The sequence below is a fragment of the Equus asinus genome, chromosome 22, assembly GCF_041296235.1.
Source record: "Equus asinus isolate D_3611 breed Donkey chromosome 22, EquAss-T2T_v2, whole genome shotgun sequence".
NCBI lineage: Eukaryota > Metazoa > Chordata > Mammalia > Perissodactyla > Equidae > Equus > Equus asinus.
The window spans coordinates 10,787,925-10,813,242 of NC_091811.1; the positions used below are offsets into that span (position 1 = coordinate 10,787,925).

Here is a 25,318-nt window from a genome sequence, read left to right on the forward strand (position 1 = left end):
AATCCTGGGAGTGGAGGTGTGAGTCTTTCGCTCGCAGCGCTCATGGAAACCAGATCCAGAAACTCACATTCCTCCTCGAATTTAGAAATCTCCCAGAGTGAGCAGCTCAGTTTATGTGGAGAAGGGAGAAGTGCCAGTCCCCTCCCTGGCTACTGAAGGACGTGCTCAAGTGCCCCTCCCGCCGAGGACAGGATCATTGCAGTGTGGTTCACCCTGTCCAGGAGCAGAGATGGCCCCTCCGACCTCTTGGGACTAAGCGGTTGGAGGCGTTTTCTCAGGCAGAGCCACAACCACTGAGCTGGGCGTGTCTGTCAAACTAGCACGTGCCTGTCCCTAGCACACGTCCTGCCCAGGACAGTGGCTGCCTTTCGACACTCTGCCGGAAGAGGGAACATTTTCCCGGTTTCTCTTGCACACAGATTAGGACCTTGTTTTCTGATTCAGTCTCCGCAATGGCTTCAGCTCTAAGTGGGGAAAATACCGTCAAAAGCTCAAAACGTGCACATAGAGAGGACAAGGCCAGAGGAAGGTCCTGGGCAGGCAGGACTCTTCCATCTCAGGCCCACTAGGGGCTCCCTGTTCACCTCTGACCTAGACTGGATCCCCCTGGGCTTCTGGTCCCTGACTCCCAATACCATTTCCTGCTTGCTGTGTATCCAAGGGGAAAGCTGTGGGATGCAGCTTTTAGGGCCTCAGCCAGGTCTCCCTCCAGAAACCTAGTGCTCCCTGTGAACTAGGATTTTCAGCATCTCTGCACTTCTGCATACAATTGTATCTTGGGGCAGAAATTCCCTAGATGCCCCCAGCCTTTCTAATCATCATCCTGACCAGGAATGACCCTACAGTCTCCCTGCTGCCGAGGGTGACTTCTGGGCCTCTGTGCTTCTCAGGCCCGTGGTGTCGGACAGTCCCAAATTTACACAATCTGGAGTATTTTTAGTGATTTTCCTAAAGTCGTTGCTGTGCCTGAGCCCAGCAAGTGTGCAGCCCCTCAGCTGGCTGTGTTCTTTTCCACAGTCTTGTGCTGTGGTTCTGTCATGGGGATGTGTGCCTTTCCTGTTGGGAGCTTTGAAAGAGGAGGCCTAAGAAGGGTGTGAGTTGGGGGTCTTGCGGGGAATGTCAGCAACCTGATGATCTGTGGATGTGTGTGGACACAGCCTTACCAAGGGAAATGCTGAAATGCTTCCCATCTGGGTGCTAAACAGACACTGCTCTGAGCTCAACAGGAGCACCGGGTCCAGAAGCAGGAGCAAAAGCGTGACCACCCACCCTTTGCAATGTCGTCCCTTGGAAAGAGCCTGAAAGACAAGGGCAGGGTGAAGCGCTTGGCACTTCTGAGTTATCCCCTCCTTCCTGGTGGCTGCAAGTGTCACTCAGACACAGGCAGGCTGGGCTCTGCCAGGGAGGCTGTCTCAGCACAGCGGGAAGCTGAGGATCAATCCTGGTCCCCGGCAGCCCAGGTCTTTGCTGATGCTGCACAGCCACCCAGCAGAGACTTGCCAGAGGAAGGTGGGGAAGGCTGTGCTGTCCCTCGGAGGAGAAAGAGTCCTGGCAGGTCCCAGGGCTAGCCCAGGGCTGGGATGAAGGCATGGGTGTCCCAAGAGAGTCTCCTCTGGGACTGGGGTGCTCCTGAGAGCCGACCCAGCAGGTAGCAATGTTTAGTTTGTTGTGGGAGTACAGCTGTGGACACAGGAGGCACCATTCATCCCATCTTTGGGTTTCCAAATTGGAAGTAGGTTGCGGAAGTCCACGAGGAAAGAAATTAGCAAATCTGGATGAAATGTTTCTTGTTCAAGGCACACAGAAGTTACCAAAACTGGCTTCCTAGGAGCTGACTTAGGGGAAGAGAAAGTAACAATGTGAGTCCCTTGAAATGCCTCAGGTGAATATGGTGTTGGCAGGAAATGCTCAAAATGTTTGAGGAACTGGTAAGTTGGGTGCCATTTAAACTATTCCAGGTCTAAGGTGGGGACGGATGCTTGCATCTTGGCTTCCAGTGCAAGCGAAAACAAGGCCACTTTGGGATTCAACTCAGTCTTTCCAAAGTAGTCGATGAGACGGCGTTTGTACTCCTCACTCACGGACCTCGAGAACTTCTTGCCGTGTGGTCCATGCACAGATGCATCTTCCATTTATGGAGCTAACAAAAAATCTGTCCAGTTGACAGCCATACCATCCAGCCTAATGCCGTCTCCCCCCACTCACAGTGCCCTGAACACCCGTCTTGCTGATTTGGACATGATTTGCCTCATCACAGTGAGAGAGCCATGCCAGGGGGTTCTAGAGCCCCGGGAACCATGTTCACACCCCCTCTATCTGCCAAAACAGGAGCATCTCTGGACGGGTAACCTGAGTCCAGAACCCTGCCTTTCTCTAGGCTTGGCTTAGGATTTGTCCCTGAATGGCATGACTCGACCATTCTCCTGAATGCTGCCCCCTGGCTTAGGTGTGTCTGGAAGAATTATCAGCATAGACTGGCCTTTCTTTCACCCTTGAGGAGACCAACGAGAACGCCCCTCGACTCGCCAACCTGCCCCTGGGTTTCGATGTCTACCAGGCCTGTCCCTGTGATGCCAAGACCTTGGAGAGCACACTGTTCTGGCTCTCTGGAGGGAATCGGACTCTACCTAACTACAAGTGCCTGACTACAGCAAATCCGTGGCCACTGTTACAGGAACAACTTCAGCACTGTCAGCCGAGGTCGGAACCCTTCTGGAGCTCTCCAGAAGCCCCCAGGTAAGAGGGTCTGAATGCTGGAGAGAGAGATTCTGGTCTTCCCCCATGCCTTTCTCTCAGCCAATCACAGGGAAAGGCAGAGCTCTACATAAGTCCTCCCAGGGACATCCTCCGATGGGGAGTTTGTTAACTGGGTTGGGAAGGAAGACCATGGTGAAGGAGAAGTGCCGTTGAAACATTGAGACTCAGCCCAGACTCATGCTCAAGGCCAAGGCATCCACCCCGCAGCTCCTGGGAATATTGGCTGAGGACAGCTCACAGCTCTGTCCCTCACAGGACATGCCCACAGCATAGGGAAGCGCCTAACCAGAGGATGCAGCCCTCTCCAGGGACAGCCAGGGGCCCATGTCTGGCAGATAAGAGAGTAAGAAGCCTGGTCCCCTTGTCTCAATTTGGGACAACACCAAAGGGCCGTCCCAGCTCCAGAGATCCCTGAGGGTTGGCTGAGACCCAGTGGCAACGGGCTTCGGCTTCAGCTTCTCCTGCGACCATCTCTGCTTTGCTACCTTCCCATAGGGATATCTCTCCAGAACACTTCCATACACTTTCCACATGCAATACTCCCCATCAGACTCAGAGTCTCTTGGCAGGGCCCTGATATGTGACAAGCAGCCATCAGCAGACACGACTTCTGACCATAGCAATATGAGATTCAGGAAATTCTGCTTTGGGAGAATCACCCTTTAGACAATCTGAGAGGGTAGGTCATCGTAATCTTCAGGACAACCTTAGGTAATGCTCTGGTAAGAAATTAAATGCAATGATTAAGAAATCCATGACTCAAGATGTATTTCTCCTCAGATTTACATCAAACATTGTTCGCCGGGGTGAAGGGAACCCTGCTTCCCAAGTCTCGTTGGGCAAGGCTGATGGAGACCCCATGACCTTGTTGCTACACCATCTGAAACTCACGCCTTCTTCCATTGCCACTGAAGGACACAAAGAGCACCTGGGGCCTTACACACCCTCCTTTCTCCTTTGGCCTAAAAGTGATGCCTTGGGCAGAAGTAGCCACACGTCCATTCGAAAACCAAGAGGGCTAGGAAACCTAGTCTTCTGTGTGCCAGAATGAAAGGAGAACTGGATGCAGTCTGCCATGCTCTTTCTCTACACCAAAGCAGACAGTCTCTCTCCCTGTCACATACAGTGTTCCCTCGCCCTGTTTCCCCAGGAGGACATCTGAGACCCATTGAACTCAGGATCTCTAGAAGATCCTTAGGCTAACAGATCCAAGTGTTCAGTGGCCACACATGACAAACACTACAGAACTTTCAGGGTTGGATCAGAATATCCCCTAAAGAAACTATCACCATCGATTGCAGTCAGCATCCCCCAGAAATGCTGGGGAGGGGGAGAACCTGATTTCCCTAGTTGTCACGTCACAATATTCCAAATGGTAAGTTTTCTGCCAAAAGTCCTAGAGCATACAAAGAGACAAAGAAGGATGGCTCCTACCTAGGAAAAATCTAAGAACAGATGGGGCCCCTGAGGAAGCCCTCAGGGGCGAGCACACAAAGCTTTCTCTGGTTGTTGCTGTTCACATTCCTGTGTCGAGCCTCTGCCTTCCTAAGCAGCAATATGCTGAAAACCTCTGTTTCAGGGTCAAGACAGAGTCAGAGGCCATGGATGCCGGAAATGGATTTGTCTCTTTTCTTCTGTCTTTGTCCGGGACTGTACCTACTGCCTCATCTCGATTTACAGGGAAAACCTGGGAAACCTACCCAAACAAGTGTGTTTTGGTTCCTGCAGGCAGAATACGGAAAATATTGCAGTTATTTTGGGTGACGAAACTCAACTTCGTGGAGCCACTTTCCACCTCAAGGTGAATTTTGTTTAGAAAAAATTAAACATAGAGTTATCAATGACCTAACACGTTCATTTGGGATTCTCTGGCATGGAGGGCTGTGGCATCTGATCCGAAGGTCCGACTGTGGACCACATTTCCCAAAGGCCAAGGGGCAGAGACACGCAGCTTCTCTGTTTCCAGTAAAAAAGACTCCGTTTCCCAGCAGGCAGCGGGCAGGAGGGGCGCGGCTCCAGGCGTTTGTGAGCAGGCAGTTGGCCAGCCTGGGCTCCGCTCCCACGGGGGCCGTCCTGTTGGCCACGCCTCCCAACACGCTGTGCTCCCGAGCTGGCACAGCCTCTCCGCTCACACTGCTCCTCGCGCTCCTGCTGTCTCCCCACTCAGGGCGGGTCGACTGCCCCGCCCCCTCTGTGGCCACGCCCCCCTCGCCCCGCCTCCCCGCTCTGCCTGTCACTCAGAGTTATGCTCTCTGGCCTTCCCCTGTGAGGCTGCAGGCTGCAGCCCCGGCTCCTCTGTCTCCGCGCCTCCCCGCTCGCCACGCCTCCTCACTCGCTCCGCCCCCCGCCCCTGAGCCAATGGGGAAGCTCCAGACGTCCGCGTCAGGCGTGGCGGTGCCACCGTGTGGAGCCGGTGAAAGGGGCTGCAGGTTCAGACCGGCGTGAGGGGCGTCCCTGACGCGGAGAGCCGGCAAGCTGGGGCCTCGCGGGCGTCCGCGAAGATCCGGTTCCCCTGAGCCCAGTGCGCGCGGGGCTGTCCCGTCCAGGCTTCGTCCCTCCTGGGCGGGGGCGGCCGGTCCAACGCGCGCCGCGTCGGGCGCTCGGCCGGCGGAGGACGGTCTGTGCCGCCCTGGCCCGCGACGCCGGGGTCCGGGCGTCGCTTCCGCGGGGAGCCCGGGCGGGAGCGCTGTGACGGGGCTCCGCGGAGACGAGGAGGCCCTCGGAGGACGGCGGGCAGGGCCGCAGCGGGGCGGGAGGGCCGCTCCGAGGGGAGACGCGCCCTGAGCCCGGGCACGGGTCCCGGACAGCCTTCCGGGCGGCGGCGCGGCCCTGGCCCGCCGTGTCCGCTGAGGCCTGCGGGGCGCTGTCCTCGAGGGCCGGGGCGCGGGGCTCGCGGGCTGCACAGGGCTCCTCGGGGCCTCCGTCCCCTCCGTCCCCTCCGTCCCCGCTCCCCAGCGATGGCGGGGCCGTCCTGGCGGCTGTCTGAGGCTCAGAGAGGCAGCCTGCTGAGCTCCCCGCTCTCAGGGGCTCGAGGGAGGGACAGCCGGCTGAGTCCGGGCGGAGGGAGCGGCAGGCCGCCTGCTTCTCTGCCTGCCTCCCCGCGACTCACCTGGTTGTGTCTCGCCTGGTGTGGACGCCTCCCGTCTCCCCACAGCTCCCTGTCCTGGAACGACCTGGACGCCCTGCTTTGCTGTGGGAGGGCGGTGGGTTGGGGGACGGTGGAAGAGCCTCCTGAGTTCTTGTTCTTGTTCTTGTTCTCTGTTTTACTGGGATCGCCTGTCGAGGCTGAAATTCGCAAGCGTCGGAGGAAACACAGGGCAGCATTTCTTTGTAGGAGTTCAGAGCGACAGCCCCTTGCTTTTGAGGCCATGCTGAGCAGGATGGTTTGGGGAAGGATTTGGTCTATGATCATAAAGCAGTTGCAGAGGGAAGCACAGGTATTTCCTGTCACCATTGGGTCCTGCTGGTGTTTATGCTGTTGCAACTGGCGTGTCGTGATTGGCATTAAGTTTCTGAGTAGATGAGGCGATGTTCCTCTGCTCCCTGGAGAAGGGAAGGTGTCTCGGGAGGTCGCTTAAAGGCTTTCTCTGCAGAAGGGGCCGCAGGTGATGTTCTCTCCCTCCTGACGGTGCCGCTCAGATTCTGGGTCGGCACCGTGACCAAACTTTTGGACTTAATAACAGGTCACCATGTGAAGCACTCCTGTCACTTCAGCGCTAGCATCTGCGTGAACGATCTGCATGGATGTTTACAGGGTAACGGCTTGCTGTTGTGTTCAGCGCTGCAGCAGTTGTGAAGCCAATGAGATGATGCAGGGCTGTGTCAAGCGTAGAACCTGGCTGACAGCAAGTGAGAAAGGGCCCAGGAGGGGCCATCTGACCTTCGTAGAGGCGTGACTTCCAACACGATGACTCGTCCACGGAGGAAGGTGGATCGGTGCTCTCAGGCTGTTCTGTGATGACATCTAGGTGAGCACGGCATTTTCACAAGTGCTGAGGGGACGTGTGATGGTGTGAGGGAGCCTTTTTATTGGCAGTTACTTTGGGGGCATCACTAGGGAAAATAAGTTAGACAGAATGTAGTAACACCAAGTGCTGCCAGTACAGACTGATTCTGGAAGGAAACTCGGGAATCAAACTTCTTTCTCTGTTCTGTCTTTTCCAGTGTCTGTGCTTCATCACGGGGCCTTCATTCCTCAATAGTATTTCCGTCTTTCATGGTTTATTCTTTGTTTCCCATTTTGGGAATGTCTGTTTATCCTCCTTCAATAGTTTGTTTTTACAGTCATTAAAAAAATCTTTTTTTCCCCAGCAATTGATGAATGGTAGGCACTAAATCTTATTCTGGATATTAAGTAATGACTAAGACACTGTTTATTCTCACAAGGCACTCATTGGCTAAACATGATGGGAGATGTAAAAAAACTGTAATATCCGGAGGTGACATTGAACTCTGGTGAAGTCTATCCAAAGAAGTTGACTCTTCAGTGAGAGTCTAGTGAAAGCTTCACGGACAAGCTTGTGACTGCGCTCAGCCTTGAACAAGGTGTTGGAATTCTCCCAGGTAATCGAGAGGTGGGAGCACTCCAGGATGAGCCAGGAGAGGAGGACATTTAGGGGGTAATTAGACTGGAAGGTGTGTGTATAAAATTGCAATACGACATTGTAATTATGATGCAGATTATTCCTATCTGACCAATCCTGCATAGCAGAGGGTGGGAAATGAGCCTGGTCAGAGAGAACACAGTCAGGTTAAGAAAGAGCCTTATATTTTGGCCACAGGATTGTGGTTTGATTCTGAAATTAGTGGACGGTAAGTGCAGGTTTCATGTGAGGGGACAGCCGTGATCAGGTCTGCTCTGTGGAAAAGTCACCCAGGTCAATGTGAGGAACAGACTGTTGCTGCTTTCAAAGTGTAAGAGAGACTGAGGGACGGAAACAGCACGGGAACCCTGGGAGTGGAAGGAGAGGAGCGGGTCTCTGAGGGTGAAAAATAACGTATCCCAAAATTCCGATTAATTTTTCCATTAAGTAGTGAATTTTTACTAGAAACAATGCCAGAAATGTTATATTCATTATTTAAATCTCCCAGAAACTATGAATTTGGTATCATTATCCTATTTCATGAAGAATGTGACTGTAGTGACAGTGCTTGTGTAGGGCACATAATGGAGTCTGGAGACATGTTCAGAACTCATGGTTTCCAGGTATTTTGCATTTCGCTAGTACTCTGATTTTTAATTCACTTTATTTTTTGAACAGTTGTACAGTTACAAAAACTTGCTGTGATGGTACAGAGAGTTTCCCTCAGCTCCGTTCGCAGTTTCTACTCTTATGAACACATCCTGTCTGTTATCCTACACTACATTTAGTCCTTTCTGCCTAGCTTCCCCTGGCTGTGACAGGTTCTCGGGTTTTCCTTGTTCTTGAAGAACTTGGTAGTTTTAGGGAGTAACGGTCAGGTGTTTCGTAAAATGTTCTCCAACAGAATTTGTCTGTTTTATTCTCATGATTAGATTGGGATTATGGATTTGGGGCAAGAAGATCAGAGAGGTAAATTGCCATTTTCATCTCATCGTTTCAAGGGTCCATGCTCTCCCTGTGACTTCCCCCCATTGATGTTAATGTTGGTCACCTGGCTGAGGCAGCGTTTGTCAGATGTCTCCCCTGCGCGTCACTCTGTCCCCTCTGTCCACACCGTGCCCTTTGTAGGGACTTTTGTCTGTGCAGCCCACGCCTAAGAAGCGGAGAGTTAGCCTCGACCTCCTTTAGAGCAGAATGTCCGAGTGAATCATTGGTATTCTCCCACACAGGAGATTTGTGTCTTTTCATTTCCTTATTATTCAGTTATTTACATTGGTACAGTATTGATATTCATACATTCTCCGGATTATAATCCAACAACTTTATTTATTTTGTTGCTCAGGTTGTTCCAGCTTTGGCGATTGAGAGCTCCTTCAGTTAGCCAATGTGTCCCTTTGGCGTCCCTCCAGCATTCTTGGCTTTTTTTGAGTAGCATTTCATGACTTTCTTATGTTGAATGACACTTTAGTCTCATTTTCTTACATTTCCTTCCCGAATCCTAGAATTGGTTATTTCTACAAGGAACCCTGTTTCCTTTTGTTGGACTGTGGTATTAGAATTAAGACCTGGGTACCAGGTGTGTTTGCAGCTGTCAGGGCATTAGGTTCTTTCAGCAGACATAGCAGGGAAATATATCTGTGTGTAGTAGCCTGTGTGTATTCAAACACCTATAAATATATCTATACACAGCCTTCTGTGTCTATGTTCAGCTAAAGTAAGTTCACACTGATGTCTCCAACTCTATCACCACGTGGATCACTCTAGCCTCTTCTCCTTGCTTATCTGTAAACTCCTACTCCAAATAATAACCTTGTGCCCACTGTTCACTGTCCATTTACTTATCTGCTCATATTCAGTCCACATGGATAGAAGTATCAGCATTGTTAACAATACCCCCCCGGGTCACAACTTTATCAGCTACAATACAGTGCGTCTGCACAGTTTCTTTCATCTTCAGTTTTACAGACTTGACTCACTTCCCAAATTACATATTTCTGCACCTTTTCACCCACTCCCTTCATTCAGACTGTTTCATACATTTGTAATACAGTTAGATTTTTTCCACAGTTTTCATTCACTTCGGGAATTTTCTTGGACACATACGTGGCTTTTTGCTTGCACACATTGTTTCACTCTCTGTGCTGTAAAATTCAGAGTTTTGATAACTATCTAAGGTTGTGTCCATATTTACAGTATTATGCAGAAGAGTTTCACTGCACTAAAAAATCCCTTGTGCTTTATCCATTCAACTCTCCTTCCTCTTCCATGAAGACCGTGCTACTACTGACATTTTATTGTCTCTATACATTTGCCATTTCTAGAATGACATAAAATTGGTGTTCTACAATAGCCTCTTCAGATCGCTTCTTTCACTTAGAAATAAGCGTTAAAATTCATTCATGTCTTTTTGTGACTTAATGCTTTGTTTCCTTTTATCACTAAATAATAATAATCCATTTTATAGCTGTACCCCGGTTCTTTCTCCACTCACCTATTGAAGAACATCTTGGTCATTTCCAGTGCTTAGAAAGTATAAATAAAGCTACTATCTATATTAGCCCACAGGTGTTTTGTAAACCTATTTCCCAATTACTTGGGTAAATACCTAAGAATGCAGTTGCTGGATTGTGTGGTAAGACTATGCTCATCTTTGTAAGAAACTGCCAAACTGTCTTCTGATATGGCTGTACCATTTTGCTTTCCAGATCGCAATGAATGAGAGTTTGCTTTGCCCCACATCCTCACGTGCAGTTGGTATTGTCAGTTTCCTGCATTTATCAGTTCTAATAGGTGTGTAGAAGTGTCTCATTGAGGTTTTATTTGAAATTCCCGAATGACCTGTGGCGGTGGTTGTCTGTCCTCAGGCTCGTTTGCCATCTGTATGTCTTCTTTGGTGAGGGATATATTCAGGTTTTTTGCCCATTTTTCAATAAGGTTGTTTATTTTTTTGTTGTGGTTGACTTTTTTTTGAAGATTTTATTTTTTCCTTTTTCTCCCCAAAGCCCCCCAGCACATAGTTGCATATTTCTCATTGTGGGTTCTTCTAGTTGTGGCATGTGGGACGCTGCCTCAGCGTGGCTTGATGAGCAGTGCCATGTCTGCACCCAGAATTCGAACCAACGAAACACTGGGACGCCTGCAGCGGAGCGCGCGGACCTAACCACTCGGCCACGAGGCCAGCCCCCTGTTGTGGTTGACTTTTAAGAATTCTTTGCATATATCTTGGACATATTTTCTTTATCATATATCTGTTTTGCGAATATCGTCTGCCAGTCTGTAATTTGTCCTTTGACTCATCGATTTTGCCTTCCACAAAGCAGGAGTTTTTAATTTAATACAGTCTAACTTGGGGCCGGCCCGCTGGCGCAGTGGTGAAGTTCACACACTCCACTTCGGCAGCCTGGGGCTCACAGGTTCGGGTCCTGGGTGTAGACCTACACACAGCTTGTCAAGCCATGCCGTGACAGCATCCCACAGGCCAAATAGAGGAAAATCGGCGCAGATGTTAGCTCAGGGTCAACCTTCCTTACCAAAATAATAAAGAAAGTCTAACATCAGTTTTTTTTCATAGATTACATTTTCAGTTTGTATCTTAATAACATAATTCCAGATTCGAGTCCACTTAGAGTTTGTTGCATAATCTTTTTAGAGGTTGTATTGTTTTGCATTACATTTAGGTCTCTGTTCCATTTTCTAAAAGTTTGTGAAAGTGTAAATTCTATATCTATATTCATTTTTGTAAGAGCTTTAATGAGGTGCAATTGATAGAAAAAGAACCTGACATATCTAATATGTACTATCTGATGACTTCCCCTACATACCAACTGACAGATATGTATAAATTTCTCCTTTAGCCTGTGACAGGGTGGATCACATTGATTTGATTTTGGAATGCTGATACAACCTTGCATACCTGAATAAATTTCCTCTTTGTCCTGGTGTATGATTGTTTTACATTGTTGGCTTCAGTTTTCTAATATTTGTAGAAGACGGTAACTGCTCATTTCTGAGACTTGCTGTTCTCAAGTTTTCCCTATTTTTAAACTCTAGTTTTGCTTTTAGGGTACTGCTGGCCTCATAAGATGAGTTGGAAAGTGTTGTCTCTGGTGATATTTTCTGAAACAGATTGTTGGGAGCACTAGGTTTCTGGAGGGAGACCTGGCTGAGGCCCTAAAAGCTGCATCCCACAGCTTTCCCCTTGGATACACAGCAAGCAGGAAATGGTATTGGGAGTCAGGGACCAGAAGCCCAGGGGGATCCAGTCTAGGTCAGAGGTGAACAGGGAGCCCCTAGTGGGCCTGAGATGGAAGAGTCCTGCCTGCCCAGGACCTTCCTCTGGCCTTGTCCTCTCTATGTGCACGTTTTGAGCTTTTGACGGTATTTTCCCCACTTAGAGCTGAAGCCATTGCGGAGACTGAATCAGAAAACAAGGTCCTAATCTGTGTGCAAGAGAAACCGGGAAAATGTTCCCTCTTCCGGCAGAGTGTCGAAAGGCAGCCACTGTCCTGGGCAGGACGTGTGCTAGGGACAGGCACGTGCTAGTTTGACAGACACGCCCAGCTCAGTGGTTGTGGCTCTGCCTGAGAAAACGCCTCCAACCGCTTAGTCCCAAGAGGTCGGAGGGGCCATCTCTGCTCCTGGACAGGGTGAACCACACTGCAATGATCCTGTCCTCGGCGGGAGGGGCACTTGAGCACGTCCTTCAGTAGCCAGGGAGGGGACTGGCACTTCTCCCTTCTCCACATAAACTGAGCTGCTCACTCTGGGAGATTTCTAAATTCGAGGAGGAATGTGAGTTTCTGGATCTGGTTTCCATGAGCGCTGCGAGCGAAAGACTCACACCTCCACTCCCAGGATTAGAAAGAAGCAACAATTTAATATAATACTCAAACGGAGCATTTACCATTGACAACAAAATATGGCCCCGCCAAATAGGGAAATAGGTGCTGGGCAAAAGGGGGGAGGGGGAAGAGGGGTTGGTGCCTTCCCCCGTGGCCAACAGGGGACCCCAAGAAATGGATCACAAAGTTCTCCTCATCAGAATCAGGGGAGGTGGCCCTGTGCACCCTGAGTGTCAACGCTGTGTCCCCGCTGTAGCTCAGCTGGTCTCAGGAGGGTCATCGACCACCAACACTGGGCCCTTGGTTGGGGGTCTGGTGTCTGGAGAAAGAGAGGCATTTCCTGAGCGGCCTGCCCTGGAACCACAGTGCACACCCCATCCCGGCCCCCACTGCGCTCTGTGCTCCAGCCCTGTGCTCAGTGCTCAGTCAGCCAACAGCACCCCATCTGTCCCTGACACAGGGGCTGATATTTAGCGTCACCCACTTCACAGAGGAGGAAACCAGTCCCAGAAACGTGAGTGCAATCGCCCAGGACGGGACTGCTCAGCAGTGGAGCCGGAGCCCAGGGCCAGCTGTCTGCCTCCCCAGGCCCACGCTCAGCCTGAATGTTTCCTGAGCCCATGTTTTCAGCCACTGACGGTCTGGACACTCACTCTTGCCTGAGCGGTTCTTCTTGCCTTTGAAGAAGAGTCGAATCTTTCTGACCCAGTGGTATCGGGGCTCCAGCTGGCAGGACAGGCTGTAGCTACAGGACAGAGCGGAGCTGGGAGCTCTCAGGAGCCACACATCACATGTGCGTCCTGGAGCCTGCCAGCAGCTGGAGTCGAAAGGCCCCAGGGGTTGCCATGCAATCAGATCAGGGGCTGACCATGGAGCAACGGCCATGGGCTCTGGAGCTGGTCAGCAGAGAGAGGCTGCCCTGCCCTCCCCCAACTCCTGACCCGACTCACCTCTCCTCCTTGCTCAGGGGCTCCACGGCCTGGAACCAGGCCCCAAAGTGCTCGTCAGGCTGCACGGTGTACAGATTTGCAGCCTCCTGGAGCAGCTCGATCTCCTCCATCAGTTTGAATTGCTAGGACAGAGCAAGCACAGGATGCCCACAGGGCCTGAGTGGGGGACCCTGCAGGGCTCGTGGAGGGGCTGAGGAAGGGGGCAAGGGGCCAGTCTGGGGCCTTTGCCCACTTGGGAACCCTCCCTCCCTGCGATTCCAGTCAGGGCTTGCCTGCTCTCACACTTGGCCCAAAATAGCTCCTCCTCCAGGAAGGAGTCTTTGATGCCAGCCCTTCCCCCACCCGCCAATGCCATAGGATCCCTAGCTCTGTATATCGAACTGTGCAAATAAATGTTCCACCCTGGGGATTGGGCCAGAGGGGGTCCTGCCCACTGCGGGGGGGTCTCTGATTTCCAACCCCCACCCTCCCCACCAGAAGGCCGCAGCCACTTACCTCATTCCATTTCCGACAGTTGAGCACGTTGCCCTGGAAGGCAGACAGCCGCAGTCCATCAGAAACAGCCCCCTTGGGCCAGCACTAGCCCCCATCCACACCTCTTGCAACGTTGCACTACTGCCAGTGGGCAGGCCCATCCAGAGCCCGGACTTGGACCTGGGCCAGTCTCTGGGCTCCAGAGCAGGGGGCGCAGAGCAACTGAGGCAACAGACCTTGTGACCCAACCCTCTCTGATGACACGTGGGGAGACTGAGGCCTCAGGCAGGAAGGGACAGCTCAGCCTCTGATGTGCTTCCTGACTGGGAGGGGCCCGACTTCTCTTCCATCACTGGCAGGGCCAGAGGGAGAGGCTGAGTCCAGCTCAGACACCACCTCCTGCGGCCACACAGTCAGGCAGCTCTGAGCCTCAGCCGCCCAGGGAACCTGGACGGTGGCTTATGCAGAGCCTGCGTCACCCACTGGGGAGATGGGCCTGACACCCCAACTCCCACGCGAGGCTGGAAGCCCTGCTGAGAGGACCTTTTCCAAATGCAGAGAGCTCAGGGCTCAGGACAGGACTCTCTCCTCCCCACCGTCAGGAGCCTGAGCCCCCGGACCCACCTCCGGGCTCACTCACCTCCACATAATCCTCCATCGTAGCGTCCAGCAGCTCCAGAGAACGGAAGAACGTCACCAGGGAGGGGACGACACCCTGTGCCGCCATCGGGATGGGCATGGTGATGAGCTCCCGCTCTCAGGTGCCCCCATGAACCTTCTCCTGAAACCCCTCAGCCCAGCCTCCTGCCCACCCCACGCTCCCACACAGAGCAGCCTAGGATCCTCGGGACACCCCAACACACACAATTCCCTCCCCTGCTCCCCTCCAGGAACACCAAACTCCATCAGTCAAGTCCCAGGGCTGGCTGTTGGCCCCTCCCAGGGGCAGTGGCCCCTGCCCTTCCCCACCCCAAATCTGCCCTGCTGCCAGCCCTTCCAGGCCTCCTCCTGCTCACTGCCACTGCAGGCCCGTCATGCTTGGCAGCCACAGCAGATTCGCCTGAGGAGGAAGGCCCCTCTCCTGAGGGAGGTCTCCAGCTGGGAGGGGGAGCCCCCTCTCCTCTGACTCCTAGGCCCCTCCCCCACAGTCACCCTCACCTGCTGCCGCAGCCTCTCCTGGGCTCCCTGGCGGGCCCTCTCTGCAGTCTTTAACACGGAGGTCGCCTCCTGTCGGGGCCGAGGACAGGGTCAGTGCGCCCATACTCCTCTCTGCATGTCCCCCAAGGCCCCTGATCTCAGACCCTGGCCATCGGCTCCAGTCCCCTGCTGCCTCTGCTGCTCCAAACTGCAGGGTGCTCTGATTCTAGACCAGTCCCAGCTCCAGGACTCAGTCCTGTGTGACCTTGGGCCTGCCCAGGCCTCCCTGGCCCTCTTTCCTCAGCTGAAAAGTGTCAGGAGAACATCACCTGCTTCCAGGAGTCTCCTGAGGACTCAGAGTCATCTGCGTGTCATCACTGCTCTCCCCTCACCTCTGGAGGAGGAGCCGGCACAAATCTCCTTGCGTTCCTGTCCTCCCTTGGATGGTAGCACCCCGCTGGGAGGCCTGCACCGCTGATCATTTCCCTCCACTTCCCAGAGGAGGAGACGGAGGCCCCCAGAGGGGCAGCGACTGGCTCAAGGACCCACTGGGAGAGGCTGCTCCCCGTGCCAGCTACAGGCCCTGTCCCCGCTGCCTTCACCCCAGCCCTGGCTCCAAATCTGACCAAGGCCCCGACCTCTGGACTCCAGGGGTGTGTCCAGACCCCAGCTGAACAGACAGGGAGGGGGAGGGCAGGGTGTCTTGGGGGACCTGGCCGAGTGGCCCCGGCCTGCCCCACCCTCACAGGGCTCTCTGACCCCCAGCCTGGGCCGAGCCTTGCCATAGCCTCACCTCCTAGGATCCCCTCGGGATGCTCCCCTCCCCTCTCCTTCTGGCCTCCTTCCAGATCTCCAGCCACCAGGTTACCTGCACTAGCAGCTCCCTGCTCACGCGTTTCTCTCTCCTGACCCACTTCTTCCAGGTTTGAGAACTCTCCCTGCGGGGTGGGGAAAGCAAGCAAGCAAGCAAGCAAGAAAAACTGTGGGATGCTTGAAGGCAAGTCCCATTTATTTGAGAACCCAGCAGATCCAAACTGCCTGGGGCCTAGATGAGGGATTTCACTGGGGTGTTCTGAGCTCTAAGGTCCCCATGAGACTGCCGAGGGGCCTCTCCTCTTGTCCCTTGGGGCCTCCATTCCCAGATGTCCCAAACAGATCTCTTTGGAACAGTGTTGGTTTCAGCTGCATAGAGGCTTCTGTTGCTGCAAAGGAAACACCTGAGGTTCTCCACCTGGGCTCAAGCCAGGATCTGGTCTGGAAGGAAATGAATCCCTGGGACGGAACTGCTGGCCTAAGGGCGCTGAGAGACTCAGAGACCCAGCACCCAGGTCAGTCCCTGTGCCCGGTGTTCGCTGTCTCCCAGGTGGTCTCAGCTGACTTTGGGGGACATGCTGGCCCAAATCAGGCTGCCTGGGCCACCTCACCCTCATGGTGCTTGGCTGGAGAGCAGACCACCCACTACCCACCTGGAAACTTGTCCCCAGGTGTCTTGGAGACGGGCAATGGCAGGGCTCTGCAGGGCAGAAAGGATTGTGTGGAGGGAACAGAAGTTCCCGAGGCCTCGACACTCCTGGGGAAGCGAAGAGATGGAGCCGTGAGGGGGAGCTGAAGCTCTGCTGCCTCTGGTTTCTGTCCCCTCATGGACTTCCCCTGTCCTGGAGGAGACACATGCCCAGGGAAGCCAGGGAGGGCACACCTGCCACCCGACGAGTAACACTGCCAGGCACAAGGATTTGTAGTTCAACACAAGGAAGGAAGTGAGCTTGTCCCCACTGGGACCTCAAGTCAAGGTCAACGTGGCCCTGGCATGAGGGTCAAGGGACAGTCCAGGGACTAAGACCTCAGACTTCAATCCTGAGAGCTGAGAAACAAGAGGCAATTCCCACACATCCAGACAGGGCGTGCCAAGGCTTACCTCAGCCACCCTGATCCACAGCTCAACCACCCTGGCCCTGTCCTGCGCTGTCATGCTCGCGTCCCCAAGGCAGGTGACGAGGATGCAATTGGCCATGGTGTTGTCGTGCATCACAGTGTCACGGACGGTGGGTGCCAGGGACTCGCGTTCCCTGTTGTCGCGCTCCGACCAGATGGAGCCGAGGCAGTGGGCGGGCACCAACGTCTTGAACAGCTCCTGCAGAAGATTCGGAGTGTCACCCGGTCCTGCCACACCCCAGCTCGGCGTCCACAGTCTCCCATAGGCCCAGGCAGGGTGAGATCAGAACTGGAGCTCAGGAAGCAGAGCATGTGGCCTGAGGCTTGTGGGAGTCCCTGGGTTTTGTCTGTGTCCACTGAATGCACCCAGTCCAGGATGACCCTGGACACAGGACCGTGGGGAAGGGAGGGAACATTTGCTCCCAGCCCCGTCTCACTTCCTCCAAGCTCCAGAAGGCAGCCCACACATGCCCACCAGAAGGGCCATCATCCACCCATCCCAGTGCCCCTCGGGTCCCACTCCCCATTCCCATGCACATTCCCCCGAGGCAGGGACAACCCCCAGCTTTGTTTGACTGTCTCCACTGGAGTCAATACACATCACCTTCCTGCTAAGTGCTGAGGCTGTCCGGGCCACCTGCGCAGATGGGGGATCCACCCAAGGACCTGGCAGCACTTCAGTGAGTGCCCATCCCCCACCAAAGGGCCAGACTCTGCCCACCTTCCACTCTCTCCCACCTCATTCATCGGCACAGCCACCCTGTACAGCAGGTGCTGAGTGTCCGTCTCTACCGTCCCCTGTTCGCTAGGGGACAGCTAAGGCTTGGGGAGAAAGAAAGCTGCCCAGGTCACAGTGTTGATAAGAGAGGGAGCAGGGATTTGGACCCAGATCATCGGAATCCCGAGCAGGGAATGGCAGGTGTGGGGCGGCTCATGGCACCGGGAAGGCAGGGGCCACCCGCCCCGCGAGCTCCTCTGCTCACCGCAGCCATCCTCGTCAGCTGCTCTGCCACCAGCTGGGGAGGGAAGTCCAAGATGTTCAGCTTCTCCTCCCGCAGCTGGTCCTCGGTGGTCACGGCCCAGGGGCAGCTGGGCTCTGGGGCTGCCTCTAATGGTGGCCCTTGCTCTGGTCCTGGAGTGGCTGACTCAGGGGCTGCTGGCTCCAGCTCTACCACACGTGGTGAGACTGGAGGTGCAGCTGGCTCCAGCCCGGGGGCTGGCACTGGCTCTGGCTTTGGAAGTGGCAGGAGCTTTGGAGCTGGCTCTGGAGCAGGATAAAGAGAAAGTTTCACCCACACACCTGACGGTTTCTGTGCCTTTCCAAAGATAGGAAGGGCTCCACTGCCTGTAAGGGAACGCTAGGCCATGAACCTCAACACAGACAGTCTTCCCAGACTCCAGTCCCCTCACCTTTCCGTTCAGCCTCAATGACCTTGAGATGCTCCAGGTGGCCTGGCAGAAGGTAGGCATGGCCCTCCACGTGGGAGCCACCAAAGCTGACGTGCAGAGTGGCCAGCTGCAGGGTCCAAGAGGGAAACCGCAGGGGCTCCCTGCAATCCTGCCCTTGGCCCAGCCAGGTTCCCAGCAGGAAATAGATAGCACTGCGGGGAGGCAGATGGGCCAGAGAGTCAGTGGCCTGGCCTTTCCTTAAACACCGCCCTCCCAAGGCACTCTTGTTAGCATCTGCGCCCCTGTGCCAGACCCTCCCCCTCCAGAGGAGGGCCCCATCCCAGCCCTGAGCCCTGGCTGGCTGTCCTGGCTGTGGCAGGCCTGCTCATCCAGCAGGCTGAACACAGAGTCTGTGAGAGTCTCTTGTTCCCACTGACACTCTCCTCCCTAAGGGTCTGGACACAGCCCATCCAAGCCCTGCATGAATGTGGGCCACTGGAATGAAGACTCCAGCAGATTTGGGAGCAGCTTGCTCACACACCTCCTACTATGGACCTGGCAGTGGTGCTCACAAGGTGTGCATGTGGAGAAAGGGAGGCAGGAGGAGCTGGGACTCTGCTGGGAGTGGGTCTCTAGGGGACAACGCAGCCCAGCCTCCCTTCCAATTCTCAAGGGACCTGGGACCCATGCACAGCTCTCTTTGAGTCCAGTCCTGCCGGAGTGGAAGCCACCAGAACTCAGCCCTCCCATGGGAATCACAAGATGGGTGAGATGCAGGGTTCTCCCAGGCCTGACCCAGCCACAGCCTCCATCCTCTCCCCGCACCCTGTTTGCTAGAGACAGGAGGCCCTCCTTCTCGACCCAAAGACCACTCACTGTGGGAGGTGGTCCTGTCCTCCAGCATCCCGCACGCAATGGGCCAAGCTGCCTCCATGTGTCCCAAAGGGGATGAGGGCATCGCCCGGGATGGAGGGTAGATGGGACCTGTGAATGATGTCAAGTGTGACTGTCTGACTCTCAGAATAGAGGGGAGGCCCAGGGAGGCTGTCTGCTTCAGTCACTGAGTGACACTTAGTGTGTCCAGAAGTCCTGCTCAGAGTAGGTCCTTCATAGACATTGTTGAATGACCTCCAACCAGAACCACCCCAGGTGTCTGAGTGGGCCTGTGGCCCCTCTGTGGCCCTAGAGATCCCTAAGTGGCTACACCAAGGACGAGCACCAGGACCAGCTGGATGGCATCTCAAACTCCTTGACAGGGTGCTCTCCAGGTGCTTTTCCAAACTCAAAAAGCCACAAGCCAGTGAAGGGAGAGGAAGACTACTTTCCGTGGGGGACAGAGAAATAATCACCACCAGCAACCACAGCATGGCCCACCACCCTCTCTGCAGAGCCAGGCACCAGGGCAGCACCTGGAGGGCTGATCCCATTCATCCCTGGGAGAAGCCTAGCAAGTTCATCCTCTCCCACCCCACGTTTCAGAGGAGCCAACTCAGGCTCAGAGAGATATGGTGACATTCCCAAGGCAAGACACACAGCTGGCAGTGGGCAGAGTCACCACTGTGCTGAGGAGGAGGCAGGCAGTCACCTGGGAAACAGCTGCTCCAGGACCTGGTGGGCTGTGCTGGAGCCTGAGTAGCTGCAGAGGGAGGTGATGACACTGCAGAGCACTCTGCTGGGGAAATCTGGCAGCACAGACTCTGAGAGCCTCTGCATCGTGCCTGCCTGGAGGGCACGCATCCTGCAGGCCTCAGTTATAGACACAGTGGACTCATCTTCACCTGGGTGGGATGAGGAGGACACAGGGTCAGGGCCACCACTGCAAACCACCAGCGTTATCGAGGTCTGCAGCTGACCCAGGAACTCCTAGCCCCTCCCAGACGTGTGCAACAGGAGACACATGAGCTCCCACACTCAGCAAGGTTCTGGGCTCTCAAAGTACAATCTGACTTTGGTCCTGCAAAGGATTCCACATTGATCTCCCTCGAGGCCATTTGCTCGCTGAGGGACAACAGAGCTCCCTCTGTGCAGAGCACCAGCCCAGTGAATCCTCAACAGACACCCTCTCTCTAGAGAGGAGAACAGAGGCTTAGGCATGCCAAGTGGCTTCTCTAGGTCCTGTGGCTCAGAACTGAGAACCGCCCAAAGTGAGGGCTGAGGGACATCCCCTCTAACTGCCTGAGGCTTCATCAGACCCTGACCTGGAGGGAAATGTTATGTGGCCACCTCACCCCTCCCAGGTCTGGAAACAGTGTACAGGGCAGTGACACGTTCTGAGAATCCCTTTGACTTTCAAACACGCTGATGGTTATTTCTTTTACATTAAAGGGAGTTTGTTATCGAGGTTTCATTTTCCAAAAAAGGCAAAATTCAAAGATACTCAGGGCCTATTGGGAAGTGACAACGACATCAACGTTTTCTCTAATCTTCCTAGGAAAATGCAAAGAGTGCCCTCCTACCCTCCTATGCAGCTGGTGGGGAGGAGCGGAAGTCCAGATTCCTTTGGGAATGGGACTGTGGGACACACATGGGGGACAGCCCTGTTAGGGTCCCAGGAGAACGGCAGTTTGAGGTTGGATTCTGGGCCTGCCCTCGTCATCTCAGGGGCCTGGGTGGGAAGACCCCTCCGTGCCCACTCTCACCTCAGAGCAGCCCTGGTTATTGATGGTGGCGCGGTGCAGCTGGTCCCTGTCCAGGGAGATGGAGTACCCGAAGCCATCCGTCAGCTCTTCCACCACCTCCTGCGTGCAGCTCTGCAAAGACAGTGCCCGAGAGCCGGGCCGGGAGGTCTGAGGGGCATGCCTCGACTTGGCCACAGGAGGAAACCCCAGCACAGATCAGGTACCGAGCAGCATCTGCATAGACCTCTAGCCAGGGAGGGAATGAGATGACACCTGGAGGGCTCAGGACTAACCTATGGGTAGAGGAGCTTGGTTCCCAGCACCCACTCTCCCATCCTGCTAGCCACCACCTAGGCTGGGAACACGACACACTGCCAGGCTTCCAACACCGAGCAAATGGCTCCTGCCCAGGGTGGGTCCCCACTCAGCACCGCCGTCCATCTCTCACTCCCCTCTGACACACAAGGAGGCTCAAATTGTTGTGCGGGTGGCATCCAGTTGTGGCCTAACCCTGTTGGCTTTCCCTGTGTTACCTGAGTGCTCCTCCTGCCAATTGGACAGAGGCGGTGCAGGTGAGGGCCAAGCCAGTGTCTATAGTGACTGAAAAGGCTCTTTTTCTTGGCTTTGCTGAAGCCAGAGCCTCCACAACTCGGGAGACAGCAGGAGAACATCCTCTTGTCTTCAGTGTCGCCACTCAAGTGGGCTCAATAGGATGCTATGTCTAGAATGTGGGCGCCTGGAGACCAGTGTGCTAAGTTCTGTTGGGGTCTGTCTCCAAGGAAGTGAGGTCACTTCCTCAAGTTTCCCTTACCTGGGCGCCTTCTTCAATCACACCCACCGAAAACCTCTCTGGGATCTTGGCTGCTCACCCTCCTTGCCCATGTCACCTCCAGAACTGTACACAAATAGCCAGCACAGATCCCAACACAGGACCTTGAGATGGAACCAGGGTTCCAGCTTGAGGACATGCAGCTGAGTTCTGACCTCTTTTTTCCTACAAGCTCTGTGTCCTGGAAATGCCAATGGGCCTCCCAGGGCCTCCTCAATCACCCAACCTGCACGATGGGGACGAGGCCAGAAATATCTCCCTTGGGACATCCTCAAGTGTAGAACAGACAATAGCGACAACACCTGTGGTCTGGTTTGCATGTGTCTGATGCACACACTTAGAGATGAAAGAATGACAAGAAGGGGTGGGATGTAGTGTGGAGTACCCCTCAAAACAGGACTGGGTTCCAGCTCTGTGACCTTGAGAAAGTCACTGCCCCTCTGGGCCTCATTTCCAGGTCTGCACCTTTAAGAGGTGGAAATTAGGGGAAATTCAGATACTTCCATTCACTGGCATGAAACCTTGCAAGGTCTCCTGTTTGACTTAGAATCAGACCCAAGTGCCTCGTGTCGGCCTCTGTAGTGGGCAGCCTCCACTATGGCTCCTGGTGCTCACTGTCTTCTGCTGTGCACGTCCTTGTGGAACCACAAGTGGTCAGGAACTGCCTTCTGAATAGAATGCAGCCAAGGTGATGGGATGGCCTGCAACCCAGGGTTAAGAACAAAAAGCCTGGCCCTTCCTTCTTACTCATTGGCTTTAGTCCCCTCCGTCTTTCCCTCCTTCTGTTTCCATCTCTCTCTCTCTCTGCATCTTATATCTCTGGAACTGGGGGAGCAAGTGTGCATGTTTTCAGTTGTCCTATGAAGATGTTCCATAGGAGAGAACGGAGGGAATGATTGGCCAACAGACAGGCAGGAACTCAGACTTTCAGTCCAAACAAACCCCGTCAACATGCATGTGAGTGAACTTGGGAGCAAACCCTCCGCAAGTCGAGCCGCAATATAGCCACAGCCCCTGCTTCACAGAGACCTTGAGGCGGAGGCACCCAGCTAAGCTGTGCCCCATTCCTGGCACACAGAATTTGTGAGATGTTAAGGATTTGTATTTTCTAGGTGCAATGTCTTAGAACAGTGTCATCAGAGAGCGACGGGAAAAGCACAGTCTGCCAGTTCCTGCCCTCTGGCCCTACCTGTCCCCATGTACCCTCCTCTCTCTTCTCAGGCTCCTTCCAGCTACACTGCCATCTTTCTGACATTGTCTGGTCAGACCCACTTCTTCCTGTGAGCCTCTGCGCCAGCGGTGCCTTCTCCCTGACACTCAAACTGTTCCCAGACACAGGCAGGCGTGCCTCTCATCTGGCACTCTGCTCACAGCAAATGTCAGCCCTATGATGCCTTTCAGAGCCTCCCAGGCACAGGCTCCACTGTCACAGGTCTCCCACCTGCAAGGGCATCTCATGATGTCCTCCTTCTTGGTCTCATCTGGATAAAGGGAGTCCATGAAGGAGGGCTTTCTGCTTGGCGGACGAGGAGGCAGCTTCTTCCAGTTTCCTCAGGATCATGACTGTCTCTTCTGGGCTGAATGTTTCAACTCCCAAGTCCACTGTGAAAGGAAACCCTCATTCCCTTGCTTTCAAGGGTCTGGTTTCCCCAAGAACACAGGGAGACTCCCATCTCCCTGGAATGCGGCACCAGCCCCTACACCCAAAGCTAGAAAATTAGCACCCAGCTTGAAACACCACCAGATCCTGAAGTCAGTTCCTGCTGAGGCCTCCCATCCATTTTGTAATCCCATGGGAACTCCTGAGCTCACCTTTCCCCTCAGACCCAGCTCCCAGCCTGCCCTTGGCTTCTTACAGGAACAGTGGGATTTCCCCGAAGCACTCCCAGCCTGGGCAAGAAATGTTTTGAAATGTTCTCTATGTATTTTCCAGGACATGGGATATGGGGAGAAGTCATTTTGGTTGTGTATGTGCAAGAGTTTTGATGCGAATAGCATCTTTTTCAGACAGAGATCAAAGAGTGGGGCTACCGGGTGTAACAAGAAAATGGATACACTGAGCCAACGTCTTCTTGCTGTGAAGTCATAGGGAGCAAAGAACATGCTTAAGAGCAGAGAATATGGAGCCACAACTTATGTTCAAATTCCAGCTCAATCACTTCCTAGATATTGGTAGTGGGCAAGTTATTCACCTCATCAGTGCCTCAATTTCTTCATCTGTTGTCGGCAAGAATGATAAGCGTACCTAATTTGTGAGGATACGGAGAGTATTAAAGGAGTTAATGATTCAAAACGCTTGCAACATCCAGCACATTACAAGCACTGTGCCTATCCATTATAAATGAAATGCAAATGTTCTTCTGATGTTGTCTGTTTGCTCCAGAGGGGAGACTAGGGGCTGGAAGGATGTAGACAGCACTCCCTGAGACAGCACGTATTGATGAATGAACAACACTGTTGAAGACATTGCCAATGGCACATCCGCCTCCCTATGGACATTCCCAAGCACAATCACACCCAAGCATCCCTCCTCTGTCCTGCATCGTCTTCTGGGATTCTATCCAGGAATCACGGGGGCTTCTTGAACCCTGGGACCCACACCCACTACAGGTTCTCTTCTCTCTGGCAGCAAACCCCAGGCCTTGTCCTAATGGCTGCAGCCCACAGGCTCTGCACTCTGATCCTTCTCTTCACTTGAGGGAGAAGTGCCATCCCCAGAGCTGGGCACACACAGTGTGAGCCTTGGAGGGAATGTCTCCCTGGCCGGTGGCAGGTGGAAGAGCGCCGTGAAGGAGTGGGATTTGGGGAGAGTCCTCCAGGTGTGCTCAGAAGGGGCCCAGCCAGAGTATTTTTCAGCAAGGACTTGTCTGGTTGGTGGACCTTGGCGGCAAAAGAGTGGCAGGGGTAGCATGTTTCAGAGGTCCTGGCACAAGACGACCCATAGGATGGTCTTCAAGTCAGAATCAGCCTAATGAGGTCCAGCTCAATCCACGTTCATCTGTTCCCTGACTGGCTCACTAATCCAGGGGTGATTTACAAGAGTGATATTCGTGTTCTAGCATCTTTTCATTGATTAGCAGGAGCTATTATTCTTTACACAACTTGTATATTTTTACATAGGAAAGGAAAGGTGAGTTCTGTAACAACGCTTCTTGCAAAGTTCTCCCTAATGTATTGAATCACTAACAGAATCCACCGCTGGGAACCTCTCGAAAGATCCTGACCTTTACTCTCTGGTTTAGGTCTTCCTGATTGGTAAATTCTCTTGACTCCTGGCTGCTTTCCTGAGGTTCGTCCACTTAGGACAATGTAGGACTGCAACCTCTTGCCACTTGAGAAGAGTAGTGCAACTCTATGATGATGTTGGTCTTGTTTTCTATGTGTGTGTGTGTGTGTTTGTGTGTGTATGTGTGTATGAGACTGTTTTCTGCATTTGCCATGCATTCAGATCGACTCCTTTCCTTGGAAAAATTGTCCCTAACCACGTTCTCTGGGCTTTATTCTCATGGCTTGAACAGTGCTGTACAACAGTAGAATTTCTCAATCTGTCTTATGGAATTTAATTTTCTTTAGTAGCCACATTTAAAAAAGTAAAGATAAACAGGTGAAACTAATTTTAATAGTATATTTAAACCCATTATAACCAAGCTATTACCATTTGTCCATGCAATCTATATAAAAATTAACAATGAAATAGTTCACATTCTTTTTCGTTTTAATTGGGATCTACTAATCCATTTAGAGCACAGTCTTCATTTGTAAGTTGTATATTTCCTCATCTGCAGTATCTGTGTTGAGATACTATAAT

General features: G+C 53.4%; 1 protein-coding gene across 1 annotated transcript; it reads right to left on the minus strand.

Annotated features, from left to right (window-relative positions):
- Positions 1 to 12,198: 12,198 nt before the first annotated feature.
- On the minus strand, positions 12,199 to 19,776 carry LOC123284030 (ral guanine nucleotide dissociation stimulator-like). The gene is made up of 12 exons (XM_070495122.1): positions 19,658 to 19,776; positions 18,085 to 18,170; positions 17,658 to 18,019; positions 16,658 to 16,873; positions 16,209 to 16,312; positions 15,611 to 15,680; positions 14,764 to 14,832; positions 14,246 to 14,320; positions 13,627 to 13,659; positions 13,132 to 13,253; positions 12,835 to 12,926; positions 12,199 to 12,500 (listed from the first exon to the last, which is right to left on the minus strand). The coding sequence occupies exons 1-12, from the start codon at positions 19,774 to 19,776 to the stop codon at positions 12,439 to 12,441; spliced, it is 1,410 nt and encodes a 469-aa protein (XP_070351223.1). The 3' UTR covers positions 12,199 to 12,438.
- Positions 19,777 to 25,318: the final 5,542 nt, after the last annotated feature.